General features: G+C 35.4%; 1 protein-coding gene across 4 annotated transcripts; it reads left to right on the top strand.

Moving 5' to 3' along the window:
• The first annotated feature begins 1,442 nt into the window (after positions 1-1,442).
• Positions 1,443-21,303, top strand: LOC115444713 (peroxidase). 4 transcript variants are annotated; one of them, XM_037441113.1, is made up of 14 exons: positions 1,443-1,751; positions 1,982-2,115; positions 5,878-5,987; positions 6,065-6,365; positions 6,445-6,682; positions 6,862-7,024; positions 8,694-8,890; positions 11,428-11,623; positions 13,311-13,508; positions 13,869-14,146; positions 15,892-16,047; positions 17,335-17,455; positions 18,282-18,462; positions 19,010-21,303. In XM_037441113.1, the coding sequence occupies exons 3-14, from the start codon at positions 5,891-5,893 to the stop codon at positions 19,149-19,151; spliced, it is 2,268 nt and encodes a 755-aa protein (XP_037297010.1). In that variant the 5' UTR covers positions 1,443-1,751; positions 1,982-2,115; positions 5,878-5,890; the 3' UTR covers positions 19,152-21,303. The 4 variants fall into 4 exon arrangements, with proteins under 4 accessions (XP_037297010.1, XP_030026459.2, XP_030026468.2 ...); XM_030170599.2 differs by lacking the exon at positions 1,982-2,115 and having other exon boundaries at positions 1,459-1,751; XM_030170608.2 differs by lacking the exons at positions 1,443-1,751; positions 1,982-2,115 and adding an exon at positions 5,715-5,793.
• The last annotated feature ends 3,018 nt before the right edge of the window (positions 21,304-24,321 follow it).

Below are 24,321 nucleotides of genomic sequence, written 5' to 3'. Positions count from 1 at the left end.
CCCTAAGCCAGGGGATTCCAGTACCCCATTCGCAGATTTCTCCCGGTGTCGACTGCAGAGGCCTATTAAAAAAAACTGAACGCCACGATACTAGTGCCCTCGGCGAAGCACTTCGTTCGCGCGGCTTAGGTCATGCGGCCATGCCTATGGTCTTACCTGGTACATACGCTATGCTGTACCGAGGCGCGGCGGTGCCGAGTCGCGCCGTACCGTGTTTTCCCGTGTTCGATGTCTGGGTTGGATAGATTAATATTCAGTTTTCTTGTCAATATCAGCCCAAAGTCTGAAACTTGTGACCGATACGGCGATAGTTGAGAGTATTTGTCATCATTAAGAGGCGATATGCTTGCTCACCTATCAGGGAAAAGAATACACATGGCCAAAAAAACTACTTACTTCTAAACATAGGTAATAAGAACTTACCTAGATACCAAATAAATATGAAATACTTATAGTAAATATTGATAATTAAATACGTAAGACGTAAATCTACTATGTCTTACATTTATGGTTACCTATTTATTGAAAAATGAGTAAAAATCAGTACATAAAGATACCCATGTACGGAACAGGCGGCATTTACCTTGAAAGTATCATGCAGCATGCTGTCATGTATTTGCCTTTGCGATTCTCGTGAACCGGCTTTTTGAACACGCTGCTAGCGCGTGATCAGCTGGTAACGGTGCGACGCGGTGAGCGGGGAATGCAACCGCGGGGCGAGGCCTGCTCGGGGGGAGGACGGTGTACACGCCATGAACATGCGCACACCACGTGCTGATGGTCCTTTATTACTGTGCGTCATATACTGTATGAATTATTCTTTAGGTCGTTTGTTTGTTGTTGTGAATCATGTTTATTTTCTGGTATTCGGATAACACAACTAAATCATTCGTTTATTGCATACCAATAAGTTAAAGTGGGTAAACAATTTAATAAATAAGACTTGACATGTTTATTTCCGCTGATCAAAGAACTCACACATTAACTGTTTTAAAAAATATAAAAATATACACAATTTTATTTAGGCCACCGATACTTTTCCTAATCACATTGAATCAGTTAGAATAGGTTCAATAATTCACTTATTGAACATTGCACATATCTACATAACGACCGTAAACCGGCCGGCGCTCACTTACAAAATCCCTTGGCGCATTCATAGTCACAGAATAGTTGAATCAGTATTCAAACAACGTTTTATTGGGTAAAAAATGTAAAAATGACATGTAAACTTAAAAGGAAATATTTTTAAGTGAGAATCAGAGAATAATTATTTTAGTGATTTATAATCACGTTCAGTTATTTTCAAAATATCGCCATTACTTTCATTTCAGTTGCCTTACTGATGTGGTTATATTTCCAAACTGTGGCATAGATTTTATTCGCTGACGTTATGGGCCAGGGGTGCGGGGCGCGGGAAACGCGTTGCGTTTGTTGATTCGATCGTTCTCTGGCCGGCACCAAGTCGCGGTTGCAGTGCGGGTTGGGCAGTAGAGGTGAAATTGGCTCTTCTGCCAATCTAATGGAACATCGTTCCTTCGAACAAGTGTCGTCTGCGATCGTGTTAAACAAATCAAACATTCGTCACAAACGCGACAATTGTCGAAAGCAACAAATCCTGCTGCTTCTATTATGTTGTTTAAACGGATCATTGAAGGAAAGTCCATGTTGAACGCTGATGCCAAGAATAAATTGCCGGAGAAATGTTCTAGAAGGAGGTCGGAATGTGATGGATGTGGAGAACATTCCACGTAAGTAATGGTTCATGAATAATCATATTTTGTTTTTGTGTGTTCACATTGATGATAAAGTTAGCGTTTGCGATTATTTTGACCAGCAACATAAATGTTGCTTTACATGTAGTTGAACATAAACCTGTCGTTCACATCACCCATCAGGACGTTTTACAATAAACCCAAAGTAAATACTTAGATATAAGATGTTAACGTTACGTCCGTACTGCTTTCTAAAACTTCTGTAGGTACAAAGCGGGATCTATAGATTAGCAAGAGAACTCCGAGAAGTCGACTTCCGCAAGCTATTTTTACCATGTACTTTCATAAACAACCATTATTAAAGTTGACTCATTAAATTCTGAAGCTTGCAGAACTTAAGGTAAGTCGCATGTGTATAACTTCATGCAATTAGTTTAACGACTTGAATATCGAATGATCATTTCAAGTGCAATATTGGGATTATGGCTATAGATTTGATTCATTTCTGTTAGATATTTTTGCATCATTTCCATGAAACCTGCGTGAAAGTAGATACAACTTCCTAGATCTTAAGTTTCTAAAATATTTTTCCTACATCTGTTTACTTTACAAACTCTGAGTTCCTGATAGATCGCAAGTAAAAAATTTTAATATTATTATTGGGTCTTAAACTTATGTCTGGATTTATTCTGGATTTAGTGACTGGATAAAAAACCTTTACAAAAATACATAGGTGTTGGGCGTTATGTAACCGAGTGGGTCAGGTCCAGAAGAGAAGCCTTGTAGCCCGCCGTAAAATCTGCGACGAATCCATTTTCTAGCCATGGTAACTAGAGCAGTAACTATTAACTCAATAAAGCTTATTCGTACGACTCCAAACTTCATTCGCATTAAATATAGCATTTACAGTTTTCTTTTTTAAATCAATTCACGCTGACATTGCTATAACAGTAACATGCTAACGCGTACCCACTACGGAGGGTTGAACACCAAACATGCATTTTTCTGATACAATAAGTGTACTCTCTCCAGCCTTTCTACGTTCACAAAGATTGACCAGTGCTCACCGACCCGCGCATATTAAAATCCCCTTGGGCTATGGCATAGGTCATAGGCACAATTAACTAAGTTACTAAGTCTGCGACGCACTTTACCGCAACCCACGATGACGTGCCTAGGGCATAACAGAGTACAGACGATGGTATAAGTGCATCATTATGTGTATGAATTTGTAGAGCATATTACACAGATTATACGTAGGTATTATAGAATATTATATTAATAAATTCACAACATTTAATTGGAAATTTTGCAAGTACGCTATTAGAAGTAAGATGAGAATGAAATTAAATATGCTTTATCAGAATTGGAATTATAGAATCAATCGTAAAAGTCTGTAAAAATAAAATATAACAACTACTCGGATAGAACGATCCTCTAATTCTAAGATTTGTTTTAAAGAAACGAAATACAAAAAGACGAAGTAATTTCCACCGCCTTTATTTATAAAATGTCATATTTCGCAACTCCAGCTAGTTTTCGTTGGTTGCCGGTAAATAATAATAATTTTTGTATGTAATATTTAATTTATTTCTGCCATTGTACTGGAATTCTTTGTAACCCATACTTCACGGATGAATGAACTCAAATAAACATTTCTTTTGGCGAATTAGTGTTAATTTTTAAAATGACCTGATGTATGTCACTACAAACAATGAGCGCCGGTTGTATAAAAGAACAAGGATTTTCCATCACCCAAATTATCTGGCTTTAATCCTTGTATTGGTAAGTATTGTTAATTATTTAGGTTTTAAGTGATTTAAATTTGTTGAACAACTTTCATCTTGGACTCTAAAATAACAAAAATATGTTACCTGGGTTGTACTCATTGATTATTATAAAGAAGTGACACAAGGAACTCTCATCAAGTAGCATCATACAAATATTAAAAGTGTGCAATCTCATATCTCTGGTAGATTGTTTAGTCACATTTTCGCGAGACATGAATCTCCATGTGCAATCCAGCATTCCATCGACGTCTTCAGGCCCTCGATTGTCAGGAGTATCATAAACAGGACACGTTTTGGAGTTCATACATTCAGTTGTAATTCAGACATTTATCGAAACATTCATAAAAAATTCTTGGCACTGATTGTCATGTGTTGCAACAACGTTGAAGTAGACGGATACTTTCACCCACACTAACAGTTCTAACGCAGTTTTAGATCACACGAGTTATATAAAGAGTACAGCTTATTCTATAACTAAATATAATACAAAATATAAACTAGTTATAGAAATACTTAAAGTACAGTGTTCTACAAGTCCAAATTGGCATCTGAACATTGAAGGAATAAACTACGATTTGTTGTTTAGTTCTAATAATCAACGCTAGATGAATCTATGTTGCTCATATTCACGTTCCGCCAGAATCTGGCTATTCTTGGCTACATCCGCGAGCATTCGATAACCTTTCGCATTGCATTAACGATTAAACTGAAGACATAATATTACTAATATTATGAAAATGTTTAAAATAACTAAAATAATGTCAACATATCTGATGGTGGATTGTGAAAAACAAGAACACACGAGCGGTAATGTTCGATTTCGCGGTATTTCCAAAAAAACTATTGTCCTAGATGTTCTAGGATCACAGTTCCCCATAGTACATAATACCCACGACTAATTTGAATGTTTGGAATTACGGTTACATGTATACGAAAAATATATGTATATTTTTAAAAGAAACCGAATACAACTTACCTCAGTTCAGATAATCGTGACTTAACCGTCTTTCAAAATTACCAAGAAGTAAGTAAAGCCGCTAAAGTATTTGATAATGTGTTACTTGTTTGTAACATGGTTATAAATAAGTGGTAATACAACTGTAAACGATATCGGTTGCGAATAACGACCCTGGTTGGGATGAACAACCGGTACTGGTATTACAGGAATTACAAGCGTGTAATGGTACTCAGCAATCCTTTGTATGCTTTGTTAATATTATCTCATTCGGAGTTAAGGACAGCGTATTTGTCAGCACAATACTTTTCTTTGGTTGGTTATAATGGTTTTCTTACCAAGAATAATTTTAAATAATATATATTTATTACATGTACTTCTGACAGGTCATAAGACGTAACGACATAAAAGACTTCCCTATCTAATCTATAATCTTGCACGTGTTATGAAGTTGCATGTAATTTATGCAATTTGTCACTTTACAAGTTCCATCGTCTGTTTATAATTTACGCAGACAATAAATAGATGACAAAGATTATAGGTAATGGAATGATTTGTCCGATTTTCCTAATACACAATATCGTCCTCTTCATTTCAACACCTTCTTCAACACAACGTAAATATAGCTGGATGAAGCTAAACTACCAATAGCTTCATCCAGCTATATTTACGTTGTTATGTCACTTAAAGTAAACCCTTGATATTACATGTCGAATATATACATAGTGATAATGATCATGGTAAATATGTAACGCTCCATTTCTGAAGGATCTTCCCTACGAGTGTTGTATGTTTTACATCTTCGTAATGTGATAATTGGTAGTTTTATGTTGGAACGTTTCAAACACATATCAAAACAGATAATAATATATTGAATGGCCTAAATAATCTAGATATATCTTAAAGTTCGACGTCACTTTTTCATGGTTCGACGACGTATTATGAACACCTAAATCTATAATATAATATTTTGGATAATGCTGTATCCCAGCATTCTTATAACAGTTATAAGCAAATAAAAATAAACATACAATATCAAAACAACGTTATTGCTTAAATTGCTGTGTACACCGCGCTTTCATTGTCAAATTTGTTATCGGAAGTTCAGGGGGCTCGTCCCAACTCGGACATGACATGTTTGTGAACGCGGTAGATAAATATGACGAAACATGTTTATCGGGCACAATTCTTGAGACGGGACTATCAAAGGTCCAGTACGATACCCTTTGTGATGCGGCTCTTCATAAAACTATGTGTTCCCTCATTTGTTGATCAGTTCGATTTCAAAGTTCTTACATATCAGAGCTAATATGTTAGTAAAGTTTTATCAGCGGTTGGTGTATTCATTTGTAATACAAATGGTTTTATTATTCAAATAACAATCTGTGTAATAGCGCATATTGATCCTTTGTTGCAGTATTTTGGAGGAAATGATGAAAATGGTACTGCTCGGCGTGGTGTTATGGGCGGGAGTGACTTTCGGGAGTCATGTGGCTCCGTATCCTCTCAACCTGCTAGTTTCGACGGGTAAGATTTCTTAATTTAATTTTTCATTTTATATATTTAACTAGAATTGGAGATGCTAATGTTGTTTTTTTTTGCAGATATTATACATCCACCGCCGATGTACGATTTCCCGTTTCCTAGTGCGGATATGCTAAAGCGATTACCTCACGTGACAGCACTGCACAAAAACAGATCTGTGAGCCTGAGTAAATTGGAAGTGTCGATGTTGGAGCGACTGGAGTTGAACTTGCAAGCGGCAGGGATCACGCCCAAATCGGGCTCGGCTGCGCAAGGATTAGCCATACACGGTCAAGCATCCGATGACGCAATGCACTACGAGAAATCATCTCTGACAATAACGAAGGCATCCCAGAATCTCGTCTATACTAGATGTAGAAGGTTGGTACCTACATAATACATAGCTTAAACGTTTTGAGAATAATGTGGTCAAAGTGTAATGTTTGATTATTTGTTTAAGATATGGTTTGCCGTGTGATGAGTGCGCGAGTTTCATCAGCACTTTGAACTTGCGTGAGAGTGAGTATGGTGGGGAGTGTGCGAGCCTTGAGCGGTTTGTGTGTCGTACGAACAAGAAGTCTTCTAAGTACCGAACCTTTGACGGCTCATGTAACAACCCGGTGCGCTCGTCCTGGGGCCAGGCTCTTACAGGATACAAACGAATTCTCCACCCGAGATATGCTGATGGCATCGATGAGGTTTGTTATTAAGTTCCCATATATTTGTAAACATTCGTAAAGAACGTTGAGTCTTTTCAAGGGTAAATTAAGAAAGTAAATTACATTTTTAATTATATGGAATAATATTTTGTTGTAAATATTTATTGAGTCAAGTGTTTTTCCCTTTCAAGATTTATTAACTAGAGTTATTTTTATAGCCTCGTACGGCCCTCAGCCACAAGCCTCTTCCGTCGGCTCGTCTTGTTAGCACAAAATTGGCAAATAACTTCGACAAGCCTGATGACACGAAGACCATTGCTTTGGCTGTTTGGGGACAATTCCTTCATCACGACTTAGTCCACACGCCTGTGAGGAAAACAAGTATGTACCTATTCTCTTTAATAATAAGGAAACATCGAGACAAATTACTCATTCTAATGGAATATTTGGGAATGAATTGTTATGTTATGTTTATATTCATTAAAGTACTTACCTTACATTATTATATAGCGTCAATGAAACTTTGTTTATTTAGTAATGATAATTTAACGCGTATGATAAAATGTTCCACTTAACTAAATAACATTTTTATTTCTTACTCTATTAAATATCTGAAGAGATAATACAATATTGAAGAGCCATCTTGTAACTGGTTTCGCCTACAGCTCCGGTCTGACCTGGGGGCTTAGACAAAAGCCAAGCGTGACGTTAACCGTACTCGCTAACGCCTAATCGTAAAACGCTAACGCTTAAACGTCAACGTGACTAAATCGGTAGACAACGTACACATTGTACGCTAGCCGCCCATTCCGCAGGTTTACACGCTTAGTCGCGTCGAATTCTATTAGTTAGTCTATGGTATAGCGTGAGAGATTGTCATATGCAATCATCCATCTTTGTAGTTTTCGGCGCGAGATTGCCAGATTTGGAATCTCGAGTACCTAATACCTATATGCAAGCTATGCAAAATGTGGTTTTGTGGTTTAAAGCTGTACTTTTATGAATATTGTTGTATACCTAAATATAAATAATAAAATAATAATAAATAAAGTAAAAATATAAGCATAATAAAATTGTTACACTCTGTAGGTGGAAATGGTATTTTATTGTTGTTGTTTTGTAATGCTTTCTTATAAATCATTTATGCACAGGTATTATAATACTTTTTCAAATGAGAACTTTCTTTTTATTATTATTATGTATGGAAGATCATCACATAGACGTCTTCAATCAGACGAAAACATTCTTTACTTAATCGAAAACGATTGTTAAATTCCAATTCTTGCTAAATTACAATTTTCTTCATTTCGCAGCGATATATTCTTGTTCGTTCGTCTCTGACAATGATGAATAGTTTTAAACTATGCATAATGATGTAAAAAAAAATATTTCACTAATTTTCCAGTTGATGAATACCGTAGCGTGAGGTCTACAATTGTTGATAAATAAAACGTGAATCGGTGACGCTAAATAGCAGTTTCAGTTGTCAAAAGTTTCTGTTCTCTATGGACTGTTTATTAGTCACGCTAACGTTAACGTTTCTTTCCGAATGCCGAATTGAAAATTTTTGTCTACCAATTTTTGCTGCAGTCACGTGACTTCTCTTCAGCATATGTCATTTGTATACATTTTTCGTAAGCGTGAACGCTAACAGAAAAGGGTTTTTGTCTAGACCCCCTGATCCGGATGAGACCACAATCACTTAGTACAAATCATAACGTAACAGTTTTGTAGTTTATAACAATTAGGTTGCCATAGATTATTACCACTAGAGGCGAGTTTCCTCTGGCATTTGGTCAGTGATGGGCATCGCTCCCTCAATTTTAGGTATCAATATATTTTTTAACCGACTTCAAAAAAAGGAGGAGGTTATCAATTCGACGTGAATTTTTTTTAAGATATAAAAAGGCAGGAGGCCGCTGGATGCGGGCCGCTTTCAAAAGATCGATCTGGAAATTTTTTGGGGAGGCCCATCTTCAGCAGTTGACGTCCTGCGGCCGATAATGATGATGATGACAATTTTGTTTTAAACGAAGCAATTTTGTTGTAGTTCACACAAACCAAGCCATACGTTGCTGTGATAACTCCGGGTATCCACTTACCCCGCGGTATCTTCATCCGAGTTGCATGCCCATCTCCGTCCCTCATGAGGACCCTATTTACATAGACAAGTATGTGACTTGCATGGAGTACACCAGGTCTGTCACAACGTACCGAGGCGACTGCACCTTTGGAGCTTCTGAACAGGTTAGTGATCATTTTTCGTAATACATTTGTAATTATATAATTTTCATCTACCCATTTTCAATTTATTTTTTTTGCTTTTGTAAGGTCCGAACAACGTCGTTCTTTTATTAGAAGATAAAGTTGTGAGGACACTCGTGGCTGATCAGATTGACGTCTAACGCGTTGATTTTTTTAAGTGCTTGAAACATTTTTTTGACTATTCAAAGTACTATATAATAAATCGAGGTCTGGCTTTCTTTCTTAGTCTTAAGACTTTTAGAAAAAAGATAGAACAATTTTATAGTCGTGATAGTACTGTGGTTTTGAAAGCTATGTGGAATCAAATAAGCAACATATCAAGCATGAGTGAAATTCAGGACCTTTCTTGCATCTATGTAACAGTACATAATGGGTTATAACAAGTAAATTAAGGTACATCCTTTAATAATCTAGCTTGAACGTGCATACATACTTAGACCGTCAGGTTCAATTTTGCATCGACCGCAGTTCTAAAGTAGTATTATGGAACAGGTTTCCCTATTTCTTCTATTTTAAACCAGGATCGTCGACCGTCGATAAACCGGTGTTGCTATTTAAAACGTCTCGTATAATTTATTGCAATGTTGTGTAAAGAAAGCAATATTGTTTATGAATGGTATATATATTTTATGTTTATTTGATTTCCTTGAATGTCTGACCGTAAGTGGCCAATCATCGGTGAGTACATTGTGATCTGTAGTAACAATATTTATTGGAGGTTTATCAGTAATTTCTCGTGTCACGATGCGAAGTCGTGACAAAATGATTTTTGTTTTTATTTTATTCATTTCATGGTGAATAATGATGTGTTTTAACTGAACTCATATTCAACGTAGCTGTTAAATATATGCCTATATTTATTGTAATATTGAAAACAAAATCAAGGAAAATGCATAGCATTACATACTGCAAGGTTTACAAGTTCAGCTTTAAAATTATATTCAACTGCCTGAGATAACTGATAATGGCTATTATATTTATGTTGTTTTTTTATTACCTGTTTTGAATAGTAGGTATTCCTTTCAATACGTTTATTCCGTTTTATTTCCGCTTGATAGTAACTCACATTATTAACAACTTGAAACTCGTCTCCAATGATGTTTAATATGTAAAATGTATCATTAAATTATACTTATGAATTCTGGTCAATAAAAGTGTAAAGTCCTCCAATATATTCGCATTACCTTTTCAATTATTGGAAGCTGACATCAATTGACTTCTGCGAACGAAGTAGAAAACACTGGCACACGTGTACGATACCTACATAAATTGTTAATTGATCCAACAAGCTCAGTTTAGATCTATCCGTATATAGCCCCTTACGTAACGTTATGCGCACTTACATGAAGAGTAAAGACCTTATGCAACGCATTAAATACCCCCCAAGGTTGAATTGGTGAACTATAAAGGGCAAAATGGCTTGTTTACAATTGTTCCACATAAACTATCATTGTGATTGATAAATTGCAGATTACACAGTGCAGGTTCTATTTCACATCTACGTTTATTGTTCGGCCTTGCTGCTCCTTTGTTCGTTTTCCTAGTTCTTTATTGTACATAAATAGATTTAGTTATAAATAAACATTTTAAAATATAAATAGATGCATCAGCCCACACTTATTGTGAAATGAATGTATTCTCGTGTTGGCTGATAGCCAATATATTCTTATTTGTCTAGAAATTGTTTTTCGTAAGTAAACTATTTGAAAAGTGTAGTTATCGATTTTAATATTGACAATAATACTTGATTTATAAGGAACTTGATAAACTGTCCTTGAAACTTATGTCGCGGTGTTTACTTCAAAATAATTAAATTTAACAAAAAATGGTTTTATCATTATGAAAGTAAGCGACGTTTAGCACTTTTTTTTTTTTTTTTTTTTTTTACGTAGGTAAATCGTCAGTTGACTATTTTTATTCTAGACTAGAAATAAGTTTTTGTTTTTTTGTTCACTGGTTATTTTCCGTCGTGCCATTATTTCTTGCTTGAATACAAGAAACGTGTTACGTGACACTGGCCTCGTTTTCGTTATGTATGCGGTCGATATGTCTTGGTTATTTACGATTCAATTAAATAATATAGAAAACGTTTGTTTTCATCGGTTTGTCGACCTTGCCGCGTCCGTTCTGGTATTGCATTAGAAATATTGCGTTGGCGTATCATGTTAACGCCTTTCCAAATTGTTGGAAATAAAATTCAGCTAAAAATATAGAACACGTAAATTGCATTCTTATTGCAATGAATAGCACTTTACACGCAAAACAACCTCTAGCAAATGAATAGGTACAGTTATTTTAAGAGGGCTTCAATTTCATGTACAGTTATTACTAATGTACAGTTCCCCACATAAGCGACCTTTTTAAATAGCCTATACCTTAGGGTTCTTACTATATTTTTTTGTTTTCCCAAAACTAAATAAGACTTTACGTCACATAAGGGAAAAAATCAATTAAACGGCAATTTTAAGTTTTGAATTCATTGAGTTAATGTTTTTCAATTCCGTCTCTTTTGTTTGTAGATGAACCAAGCTACCCATTTCCTCGATGGATCGCAAATCTACGGCTCCAACGCTCGTGACGCGATGGCTCTCCGTGAGAAGGAAGGTGGTTTGCTCAAAACTTCCAGTATTCAGGATGAGGAGCATTTGCCGCTAGTTGATAACCCCCAGGAGAAGTGTCTTGGCAATTCTAAAGACGCAATTTGCTTCAATGCTGGTGAGTTGAATGTGTAAAGTATGATATTGTTTAGAGATTCACTATACAGATATATGACAAGCGTAGGTAATTATAAATAAATATATTATAATTCGAATTCAAATATAGTAACATATAATATATTGAAACAGTAGATCTTACAATAAATTTGACTGTCCAAATCGGATACTAACTTATTGCATAACGTAAGCGACGATAATTCAATAAAGTATTCCAGAAGTTTCTGATTATCAACTAAAGTAATAATATAGATAGGGTTTTTTTTCATAGTGAATTTACCTCGATGGCGTAGTTGTATTACGGTAGGACTGCAGTGTTAGGGTTTCGGGGTCGATTCCCGGTTCGGGTAAATTGGGTTTTTTACTCAGTATCAGACCGGAGTTTGGAATTTGTGCCCAATATGGCGATAGGCTCGCCGTCTATCACATTGTTGGACGGAATACACACGGCGGAAAGTGGGTACACCAGTTACGCTTCTGTCTACCTCATCGGGGATAGCAGTGTGTCTATTAATTTGCACATCACATGATATGAAACGTTCTAATATAAATAAGTTATGTAGCTAACGTGACGTCAAACGTACGTGTGAATGTACTTGAATAAAGTAATAATTAACATAAGTGATCTTATAAGTAATACCAAATAGACTAGCGGCAGGTAAGACAGATAAGAACTTTAGCATTGACATAAAAATATTCAGTGTTCTTTAAGACCAACAATATACCGGTGTTTTCACTAATTGTTTACAAACTTTATGCCACGAGGAAATATTGACTGATAACAAATAATAATATCACTGATAAGGCGATCCAAAAGGATTATTGTGTCATACAAACGATAAGATAAAATACAGACAATACCTACTTATTTTTTGGTTAGTCATTCGTTATATCAAAAATAAATCATGAAAACTTTCCATTCGTACTATCTATTCAAAATCGTGGTTTTATTGGTTTTTAGGCATCAGATTCAAAGTGATTTATAATGAGTGATATTTTTTATGATAGCGAATGGTCAGACGAGTCAGTTGTTTTTATGTAATGAAATTTTTGTTACATACATTGCAGATTTTTAATTAAGAAACACAAGGATTAACATTAGGTACAACCTAAATTACCCTGCTTGTTCTGGTGCTATGGCGCCAAAAATTATCTGTCAACTTGACAATTATGTCACAGTCCAGAACGCCCAGAATAAAGCTTAAGATATAATAATAGGTATACATTCACTGGTGGTAGGTCTCTCATATGTGAGAGTCCGCCTGGGTAGGTACCACCGCAATGTCTATTTCGGCCGCCAAGCAGCAGCGTATAGTCATTGGTGTGTTCCGGTTTGAAGGACATTGTAGCCAGTGTAACTACTGAACATAATGAGACTTAACATCTCATGTCTCAGGATTGCGAGCACAATGGAATACCAAACAATACTTTGTATTTCAAGGTGTTGAATGGTGTTCCTATTGTTTATGGGCGGTCGTATCGCTTACCATCAGGGGAACGGCAAGCTCGTCTCGTCATTAAAAAAAAAATACATACATGGCAGTTGTTTTGTCTCTCTCTCTCAAAAGGAAGCGCCATGGGTGCCTTCTGCCTATGGCATAACCATACCATACATACCAGCATTACCTTTATTGGTACCCATTTGACCTTTGAATCTTTGCACCAAGTAATATCTGTGTTTTCCACAGGTGATATCCGCGCTAACATGCATCCTTGGTTGACTGGCATTCACGCACTCTTCGTGAAGGAGCACAACCGTATTGCAAGGTCCCTTGCTGCTTTCAACCCTGCCTGGACCTCCGACAAGCTGTACCACGAGGCTCGAAGGATCGTTGTCGCACAATTACAGCATATCACTTACAAACATTGGGTGCCTGCATTGACTGGTGAGTTTGATAATTTCTGTAAACAATTTCATTTGCATAAGTTATTGATTGTGTCTCTTAGGAATATCCGAGTGATATAATTATGATTGAATTTGTTTTATTGGCCGATAAAAATGTTCGTTGGATATATTATCGCCCGTATCAAATCGTTATAAATATTTTAATGTTTTGGTTTTTTCTGTCTACCCATAACCCATAACCCATAACCCATAAACCATTAATTGAATTTCAAAATTAATTTCACGTTAGTGATTATTTAACATATACAAAAATGTTTTATTTATTGAGTATTTACTAACTAGCTCTATCATATCTAAGGTATCCTTATAAGAAATTTCAAAAGCAACTTTGTCCCACCAGGCAAAGCCCTCGACGAGCTGTACGACAGCTACGACACCGGCTACAACTCGGACGTGGACCCCACCATCACTAACTCGTTCGCGACGGCGGCTTTCCACTTCGTGAACAGCATGCTCGATCAGGACGTCGACTTGGTCGCCGACGACAATGTGACGTCACTGCGACTCGCCGACACCTACTACAGGCCTGATAGTGTTGTGCAGAATGGGTTAGAGAAGATACTGCGGGGCATGGTCAGTCAGAAGATGCAGGCGTTGGACTTTAATTATGACGATGATGTAAGTTTTGATTTATTTTTTATTATCTAGATTTTACTAATTTTTTAATGATCTAAGTATCTTGTATTTCAAGAAGTTGTTAAAACAGTTAATAAACCAGAGTCTTATGTCGTACCGTATAGAGCTTATTTCAGCTCATGAAATAAGTATTGGGTAACTAAACTGATGATCGAGAGATTTATCATAATACGCAGTGCCGATAAACTTTAAACCTATATTTACTTATGAAGTAAATTCAACTTCTATTTATAAACAGTTGCAATAGTTACTTATACTAACAAAGTGGCCAATAGACTTAATTAGTATAGTTAACCAAAGGAGACGGGCGAAACTTCATAGAACCTTGGGCTTGGTGTTACAGAGATGATTTATGCATTATTTTATAGGAATAATAGAACCATATCTAATTAGAAAAAAAAAATCTGTCTCTACAATGGGAGTAAAGAAATAATCGCTATAGAATATAGCGTAAAAAAACACTTTTCTGTGAATATCTTTGTGTTTACCCGATAGCACAAGATGTTCACAACACCTAATTATTGTCCATTGGATTGCCGTGTTGACTAATGAACAGCTGGCTTAGATAATAACCAGAATTGAAATTATCGTATGGGATAGACGAGGACCGATATAAACGTACTTATCGCAAGATGAAACGAAGTGTAGGTTGCATATCTTCTTTTATCTACTCCTTCATGGAATCAGGCATGAGTTTATACTGTTTTTATATTATTGAAAGAACTATTTCGTTTTCAATTGGACGAATTCCTTTAGTGTTACAACGCCATGTAGCTATGCCACATTTAACACAACGGTGTTGGTGGTTCATCGTTACTTTTCGAAACCGATAGAACAAGCAAAATCAGTCGAGCAAGCAAGAAATCAAAGTCGGTTGTTGAATAAGCGTGGGTAGTTCATTAAAGCAGCAATCGACAAAATATTCTCGAAAAGCCGTAGTCATTAAAATAAAAATATCAAACCACAAAAACATTCACTTGCGCAGAAGTACAGAAAGCGAATAACAATAATAATATACATTAATAAAAGACAGCCTGATATTCCCGATACCGGAAGTCACTTAATCATAATAAAAAAAAAAAAAATTCCCATTGTAATACAATCTAATATTTTTTAATGGCTGATATAAAAATAAAAGAAGAATATTGATAAATGTTTCATAAGTGTACATTCAAGCCCAATTTCGCCCGTCTCCTTTAAATTAATCCGTTGGTTAATGACTAACACTTAAAATAACCAACATAAGTTGAAACTTCCTCATGGCGTTAAATGTCACGCCATGTACTTGAGGTGTTGGTATGCATTTTTATCGCTTGTTTACGCGCACAAAGCCTTGAACAATGGACGATGTCACATTGTGCAAATGTGCAATTGTTTTAATATAGTTTTGATTAAACAAAATTTACGCTTGTTTAGCAATTTGTAACAGAATGTTTACTTTGCAAACGGTTTGTTTTAAAATGCTATAGATATATTGTCATTTTATTCAATATTTATGTCTTAGCTTAAAAAGCATATTTAGGGAATAATTTAACAGATTGTCACACTTTGTGATCCTGAGATTGACAAACAAACATGCATTTTTATTGTACTTTCCAAGTTATGAAGCGATTAAAAAAAAATCGAACATGAAAAACGATAATTTATTTCCTAAATTTTAAAATCTGAGATAAATAAGAGAGTCTATTTACAGACACAGAGTCGATAATAAAATGTTATTTCCACAGCTCCACCATCACTGGTTGGGTGGGTTGGATGTGCTAGCAATTGATGTACAACGCGGCCGCGACCACGGCCTCCCCGCCTACACTCAGTATCGCGTTTTGTGTGGATTACCAGCTGTCGCCAGCTTCCAGCACCTCACCGATGTTATCCCCCAGGAGGTGAGTTTTTTGGCAGATGAGCAAACGCCTCGTGTTAAACATTAAAATTAAACTATTTTTCGGATTTTATCGCGGTTTTTAATATTTCGGTACGCCTAGGTTTTATTATTTTTATTATTTTTATTTAAGTAGGTTTTATTAGGTACGCCTTCTGGTGAAGCACTACCACTTCCCATGGAATGCAGCAATGTCAGAGGTGCAGCTGCCTATGAACGATATCATATCTAATAGATATACATAACTATGTATAGCTTTATTGTCTCTGGTAATATGTTCATAGCAATGAGTAGTATAGTAGGTCTTGTAGCGAAATTATGGAGGAAAGGCTTTGCTTGTTATAATATGTATGTTTAAATATTTGAAATGAAATTAAACGCAAATTTGTTCTCACATTTACTAATAGTTACATATTATAAAATTGTACCTAATTTATATTTTGAAATTACGTATACAGCATGATCTCTTATTTATTACAATTTATTCCTCGCATATACACTACGCACAGAATGTACTAATCGGTGACTTCACTATCGCCTTACAAAGTGTTCATAAGTTCTTGCTAATGAAATACGATTTGTTAAAAATTAACATACGATTTGCACCGCTTCAGTAATTCTCGCTAAGTTCCTCTAACTGATGTCATTTATATTGTTTAACTTCTCACTCAGGTATTCATTTTTCATAAATATTGTTTTGTATAGTTTATTATTTTAGAAGACGATACAATGTACGTTGTAAATTGTTACTTATTCTCAGAATCACAAGACTGATCTAAAAATAACAACCATAACAAATTACGTAATATTACTGTAATAATAATGTTATGTATGATTTACAGCATACTATGTTCGGTATTTGTAAATTTATAATTCCTTTCAAAGTCAAGCATCAGTAGTATAGTGTTATGTATTTTAATATTGTAATATTCAAATTGCAATAAGCTTAATTTTTTTTCAAATAATGTTTAGGTTCAAATCCCAAGGGCACACATCTCTGACCTTTCTGAAATTATGTGGGAATTCTTTGTGAATTGTCGCTTGCTTTAACGGCGAAGGTAAACATCGCCAGGAAACCTACATATCCACGAAATTATCTATAGGAATTATGAGGGTGTGTGAAGTCTATCACTCCGCACTAAACCAGCGTGGTGGCCTAAGGCCTAATCCCTCTTAGTGGTAGAGGAGGCCCGTGCAGCAGTGGGACAGTATATAATACAGGGCTAATATTATGTATTATTATTTTTCACTTTATCATGTCACGTTAAAGTTTACAATTGTTTGTTGGCAGATGGTTGACAAATTGTCGCAGCTGTACGAACAGCCTGGGGATATAGACCTCGTGGTGGGCATGATGGCGGAGACACACCTACCCGATTCTTTGCTCGGCCCCACTGCCACTTGCTTTATCAGTAAGTATCTATAACTATTGTTATGTAAGGACCACATTATGGTTAATGCGGACGCTCTTTATAGTAAGGACTGTAGGAGAAGGAAGTACTGCGCTAGATCACAAACAAATGTGAACCTTCTTATTTGATGTTAGTCTGGTCGCTATATAAAATGTATACAAATGATTATAATATTACTAGCTTTTGCTCGTGGCTTAGCCCGCGTGAAGAAGTTTTCCGGGGTAAAAGGTTTGCTGTATATTTTCACGGGATAGAAACTATTTTCATACCAATTTTTCATATAAAAACAGTCAGTAGATTTAGAGAAAGTCGATCACGTACAGACAGCTTTTGGGGACTTTATTTATAATATGTAGATTATTGTGATAGTTTACTATTGCAGAAGTTTCACAAACCTATTACCTGTTACCTATTATGATATAATTACTTCCTATTCCTTCCCATTAATTATTGTGAAAAACAAACTGTAGACTTTACTCTTTTGTATGTAGACCATCGTTAGTTTGTACTACTTTATAATGTGAATTTCAAAACACCTATATAGCCGATATATATTTTCGGGTCATAACTCGCAATATTATAGCAGACCTAGCTAATTCAAATTTTTTTACATGATCATAAGGGCCTGTATTATAGCGTTCAAGTAAATTTTATTTGAGTTATTGTATTAAATAGCTAATGTAGATGTATTTATTTGATTACTATTTACATGGGACTGTAGATTGTATTTCGTTTTATATATTACGTGTCTCGTAGTATTTACTTCACTCATGAAATAGGCCCTGAGTCTACAATACTATATACTTAATGAACATTGCGTGTGCAGAGGAGCAGCTGTGGCGCACGCGCGCGGGCGACCGGTACTTCTACTCGCACGGCGCGGAGGCGGGCAGCTTCTCCAAGCGACAGCTCGCCGAGCTCAAGCGCGCCTCCCTCGCGCGCCTCCTGTGCGACAACCGCGTACTCGCCAGCGTGCAGAAGGACGTCTTCCAACCGCCTTCTGAAAGGTAATTTATTATAACATAATATCATTTAGGTATCTTTGACACCTCCAGAATAATATGTTATAAAATTCTAAAAATTGAGATACATGTGCCAAATACTGATTATGTCGTTTTCGAAAAAAAAAATCAAATAATCCCGAAAGATAAAAGGAAACCATGAGTTTATTGTCTTTTGTAATTTTTAATGACGTGAAAATTTTAAATCAAATTTTTCCAACATATAAAAATCAACCATCCATGATGACCAAACGAAATGTCGTTGCATATACGAGCAAGAAAATTGATGTGTAAATTAAAGTAACGGAGTACCACACTATAACAAACCAATACAAAATAAATTATCATGTATAAGTGTGAATTTATATGAGTGTGTAAACTAATTACTGTTTCGTTACTATTTGATTAATATGATAGTTCCTAAATACTAATTAGGTTAACTGCGAAAAAAAATTTCTAATAAAAGGCAATGTAGGAATAATTCGATGCTTTAAGTAAAATGTAAGCCTTACCTATATTAAATCAGAAAATATAAAGGATTTTTTTATTCCAGTAACCCAGTGGTCCCCTGCAGTGATATAAAGCGAGTGAATTTGGAAGCATGGCAGGACTCGGCGCAGCAGCCGGACCTCTTCACTCGCACCAACAAATGGATTAAGAACAAGGTCGCCAGCGCGGGGAACACCACCAAGTAGACTTTCAACTGTAGTTTATAGTTTGTGTGGTCTACGGCGCAAGTGTAGTTGAAGGCAGAAAATACACTGTATTGCGATAAAAATAAGCGTGAAAATTGCCTGAGAGCGTGACTGGACTACCTTCATAATACAATTTGGAATGAACTGTATGGCTATGACGCTCACTAAATAGTTATCCACGTCTTTTATTTTAAACGTTTCGAGAAAACAGTGTAAATTTTTTAATTGTAAATTATATAACTGTATTTAAATGTAAATTATGTAACTGTCTAATGGATATGATTGTGAACTTCATGCATGTGTGAATTAGTTACAGTAACTACGTTCAAGGATGGTCGGCTTGAAGTTAGTAATAAGTGATGACAGTTGTTGAGAGTGTCGTGCTTAACTTCAAGGCGGCCATGTTTGACCGGCCCTATACTCTTTTATCATTGGACCGGCCGCACTAAATTGCGCCGCAGATTTTGTATGTTGCAAGTGTCAGTATTGCGATAGAATACGTCATGTTATTTAATTAGTTTTAGTCAATCACGTTCCTGATGCGAAATTATTCGTAGATAAGTAACAGTCTGTGTGACAATTTTTTACTTTATAAAATGTATGAATCGGTACTATGTTGTACAGCGGCTGTGATCAAGTGGTTTGATGTAACCACTTGTGTTGAACTACTGAATGGGATATGAGTGTGGTTCTTGATAATATGTTAAAAACTGTGGAACCATGTAATTTTTTTATCCTAACAAAATATGTGTCGCAAATGTGTGATGAGAAAGAACTTTTGAATGAGTAATTACAGCCATTTATAAAATATGTTAAAACGATTGGCGCTGCCATTTTAAGGTTGTAATTTAGTAAAAAATACGAATATAATTGTTTTTGTGGTCATTAATTTGAACGAAAAAAATACATTTTCAATAATAACGCACAAAGTAACTCGTGGAATGTTTCTAATTTGAAATTGTAATGTGCTTCTGGCACAATGACATTATTATTGTCTGATTTTGTTTGTAAATGTGTATGTTTTTAATCTTTATTTCTAACTTTTAAATCATATCAGTAAGAACGTGATGTCTGTATACAGTTGAGGTTTAAATGAGCACAGTATTCAGTCTGTGTGCATTTCCAGTACTAGCTTTTCTATGCTTGTCTTCAATGTCTGAACGTTAATTTGATTATGTTAGACACTTAGTATAAGATACATTGTTTAATGTTATAATCTTTATTTCTATGCAGACGAATGCAAAAAGGGTCGTTGCTGCATAAAATACACCTTTTCAACAAAAATTGTGCAACTTTTGTAGGCGCCTGTATTTAATTTACTGTTGGCATGTGTGCCACCAATGCCAAAGACTGGAATGCAACTGATAGCGAATAGAAAACACGAATTTACGTTTTGGTATAACTCATGATTGTCATCGTCAATACTTAAATATGAGTGTATTTCAGACATGATTCGCCGGTATATAAGTATTGTCGTATGTAACAATGACACTGAATATTTTTGTTAATTTAAGATGCTATAGTTTAGATGATGCACTGAAAAATCCTTTAAATTATTTTTTAACAGACTAAAACGCTCTTTATAGAAAATAGACAACATAAATTGTATGCTTATCACACCAATGGTTTTAGTTTATGGCACACACGACTGTCTCGCCAGTAGTTGACACTGCAAATGTTCTATGCTCATTTATCGCAATTTTCAATAAACCATCCCAATCGCTTTCTCGATCTATCTTAAAAATCGACCAATCAGAACGAAGTTTTATTTGACATGCCTATAAATGAGTCATTTTGATTGGTTCATTCTCGGAATCGGATTGAAGATTGAGATTGGGATCGTTTATTGAAAAAGGCTGTTAGTTATAATAATCAGCTAAATCAGTATGTTAAGTCACAAATTGTATAGAAAAGAATTGGTTGATAGTAGAAATTACCTAGTGAATTAAGCATAGTTATTATTTACCAAAACTGTAATAAAACGCATATAAATGCCATGTGTTATGTGATAAGCTTCAAATAAGATAAGCCTCGGAGTAGTTTCAGTCTGTGTTTATGAACAAAATAAATGATATGTATGTCTCAAATTATTCTTGTTATTTTATATTACTTAATTTCATTAAATATATAATATATTTATCACTGCCTTGTATATTGTTTTTTTATTTATTTATTGTGTATTTTCCTGCATTTTATGCCGACATTAAAACGTAGTGATTATATTCTCTGTGGTCAGCTATTAGAATCTTCAAAAGATTTCAAACGCAAAATCGTAGTGTTGCTTCTCTAAGGTGCTTCATACTAACAAAGTGATTGTACCTACTTTAGCGCATACTTTTGCTCCGGTATCCAAATTGCTTCGCCGAGATATCATGATATGACAGTGTGATCAATTACATCCGAACTGTCTTTGTAGATATGCCAGTTTCGACACATTGATGACCAACTACGATGCACTGTATAAATAAAAGAGCCACATCATATTTATTAATTTTGCACAATACATACAGTTTTATTGTATAAGGTATTTGGACATCCTACCAATTAACTTGTGAACTTGCTTATATTAGTTTCTAATATAAATCACATTGCCATTTAATTGTGGTAACACTGAGCAGTCACTATTTTATTCCTAAAAAATAAAAAGAGACTACCATCTCGTGGAAGAATTTGGAATTATTAATTTATATATTTCTTGGTAGATGGCGTAACTGGCCAAGCATTCACGGGTAGCATACATTCTGGTGTTATTAAAAAGAAATTCAGTGGTAGCCTTAACTGGCCCGATGTCTTGGTGAAAGCAAAAAAAAATGAGTGAAGCATTTCCTGGGCGGAGCAAAAATAGTTTACCCGATTTTAATAGTTTCGTAGGTAAATTACTAAAAAAGGTCCTTCAAGCCACCGCGCAAGGCCCCAAGCGACTGCCCGGTTCGCCCACCCCTCCCTCTGAGACCGCCACTGCGTAGGTGTGTGAAAAGAACTGTCAGTGGTGGATATTGCCAGCATGAGGTCCTGGGTGTTTGTGCGGTTCGCTCCCCCCTTCCCCAAAGGCCACCACTATTAGAGTCTCACGCCATATTGGGCACAAATTCCAGACTCCGGTCTGATATTGAGTAGAAGAACCCAATACATATTATTTTGCCTGATCCGGGGATCGAGCTCGAGACCTTTGCACTAGAGTCGTTCCGTAATACAACTACGCCACCGAGGCAGTCATTTGTTTAATTGTAAGTAATTAAAGAATTACAAATTATGAAGAGTGATACTTATGCGTCATAATTAAAAAAATACTTATACGAAATGCTGCTCGTTGGTAAACGCACGGCTTGCCCAAACGTTAGAGTGAATTTTGCAGAGCAATGTTTATTTTCGTATAAAACATACAATATACTATTTAAAATTCTACAAGTATTGCATACACAACAGGCAATCATTACGCCTTTCCTCTTTTAAAGGTAGGTAAAGTTGTAACACACATATTGAAGGGTTGATGAGCCTGTTGTCATTTACCGGTACATATCAGACCGGACTTATCCTAAGCAGAAAAACACTACCATTTTGCTTCCCTCGAAGACTGAACCCGAGAGTCCAATGCGATAGTCGTAGGTACAGTTTAACGCAATGCAACTATGCAACCGTAGTCAGTAAGTAAATAAACAGATAAATACTCTGTATTCTGTAAAATGATCTGGAAAATCGTAACAAGAAGGCAAAGTTTTTTCATTGAAAGTTAAGGTCGTTATGAGTTTTTGTATTAAACTGCGTTGTCGCGGCTCCTCGAATAGTCAACAAATTAATGTTGCATTATGAATAACTCTGTTGAAGTGCTTGAAGATGATTGTTAAAAGACATTCCCAAATATTCCAGTTGACGCAAATTATAATCTACCAATTTAAAAACATACCAATTATATTGTCAAATTTTATGAATGCGTACCTACGCACATTCCAAAACATACGTAAATCAATATATTTCGTAATAACAATACCTATTGTTATTACGAAATATATTGATTTACGTATGTTTTGGAAATAGGGAGCAGTATTCACTTTAAATTGTAATAGAGATGTAATAATTTATACGACGTTCAGAATTTAACGTATTTGTTGTAATATTGGGACGGAAATAGTTCCCAGCGATGTTTAATAGGTACACTGTACAGAAACATGGACATTACTTTCATGTCAAGTGTAATTATAGGCACTGACTGCGATTTAACTTTCGATACTTTCGTAATTTCAGCACAATCCAAGGTGAAATTCGTACTTGGATCAACACATATGAAGGTTACGGAGTAATGGTTGAGTGACAGTATGTACATGACAGGTATGTGTAGGTAAAGTAATTAATTGATAATTTTTTTGTCTGGACTATGTCTTATTTCGAAATGCGATTCGTTCTGGTTGTTTTGTATGTTTGCATATACCTTACGATTTATATCCCTTATTCCTTTAATAGTATTGACATTATTCTACAAAATATTAGGAAGCAAGTGCTAATATTAAATTGATAAACTTTATAAAGCAAAATCTGTAGGTAAGTATGTTAATTCTGTGGGTTGAAGTTTGGTATCGTCTGGGAATGTTAAGTAGGTAGCTACTGAGAATGAAAAGTCTGAGTTCCGGTGGTCTCTGCATAAAAATCTAATTGTAGCGTAGGTAGTACGTATCAGTTGTTAACGGAGATAGAATTTTATGAGTGTCTTGAAATAAGGTAGCTAGTATTCACTGTAAAATCTTTTATTCGCTATGACTAGAGCCCTACATTTAAACTGAAATAAAACCATAAAATGTTACTGTAGTTACCTACCGACTTCTAATCTACATCCAAATCCGTTAAGCTATTTCTGCTTTTACTTGTAACCAATATTGTATAGATATAGAAAGTTGAGTTAGATATATATTTTTATTTGAATGTCGAACATTCGCGTAAACATATGAAATAATAATATTTTTTTTTTATTAATTTGATTTAAAAAGATTAGCACTAATTGCATAAATTCTAAAATTTAAAAATAGGGATAGACAATGACTATACTATGTATAAATGTAAACAATATCTATGTCCCCTGTCTTATTGACATCGATAAATATCCTCGTCGCTCCAATATACCGTATTCTTCACTATTGTCATTTGTCAAGTCGTTGGTTAAGTTTGATTTCTAAATCCA

Source organism: Manduca sexta, chromosome 21 (genome assembly GCF_014839805.1).
Source record: "Manduca sexta isolate Smith_Timp_Sample1 chromosome 21, JHU_Msex_v1.0, whole genome shotgun sequence".
Classification (NCBI taxonomy): Eukaryota; Metazoa; Arthropoda; class Insecta; order Lepidoptera; family Sphingidae; genus Manduca; species Manduca sexta.
This window is presented reverse-complemented; position numbering and strand designations above follow the sequence as displayed.

Bases quoted from the DNA above. Each gene is read 5' to 3' on its own strand.
- LOC115444713 (XM_030170599.2), top strand. From the start codon at position 1,633: ATGTTGTTTAAACGGATCATTGAAGGAAAGTCCATGTTGAACGCTGAT. The intron at 5,988-6,064 runs GTAAGATTTCTT...TTTTTTTTGCAG, and splicing joins CAACCTGCTAGTTTCGACGG to ATATTATACATCCACCGCCG. The intron at 18,463-19,009 runs GTAATTTATTAT...TTTTTATTCCAG, and splicing joins TTCCAACCGCCTTCTGAAAG to TAACCCAGTGGTCCCCTGCA.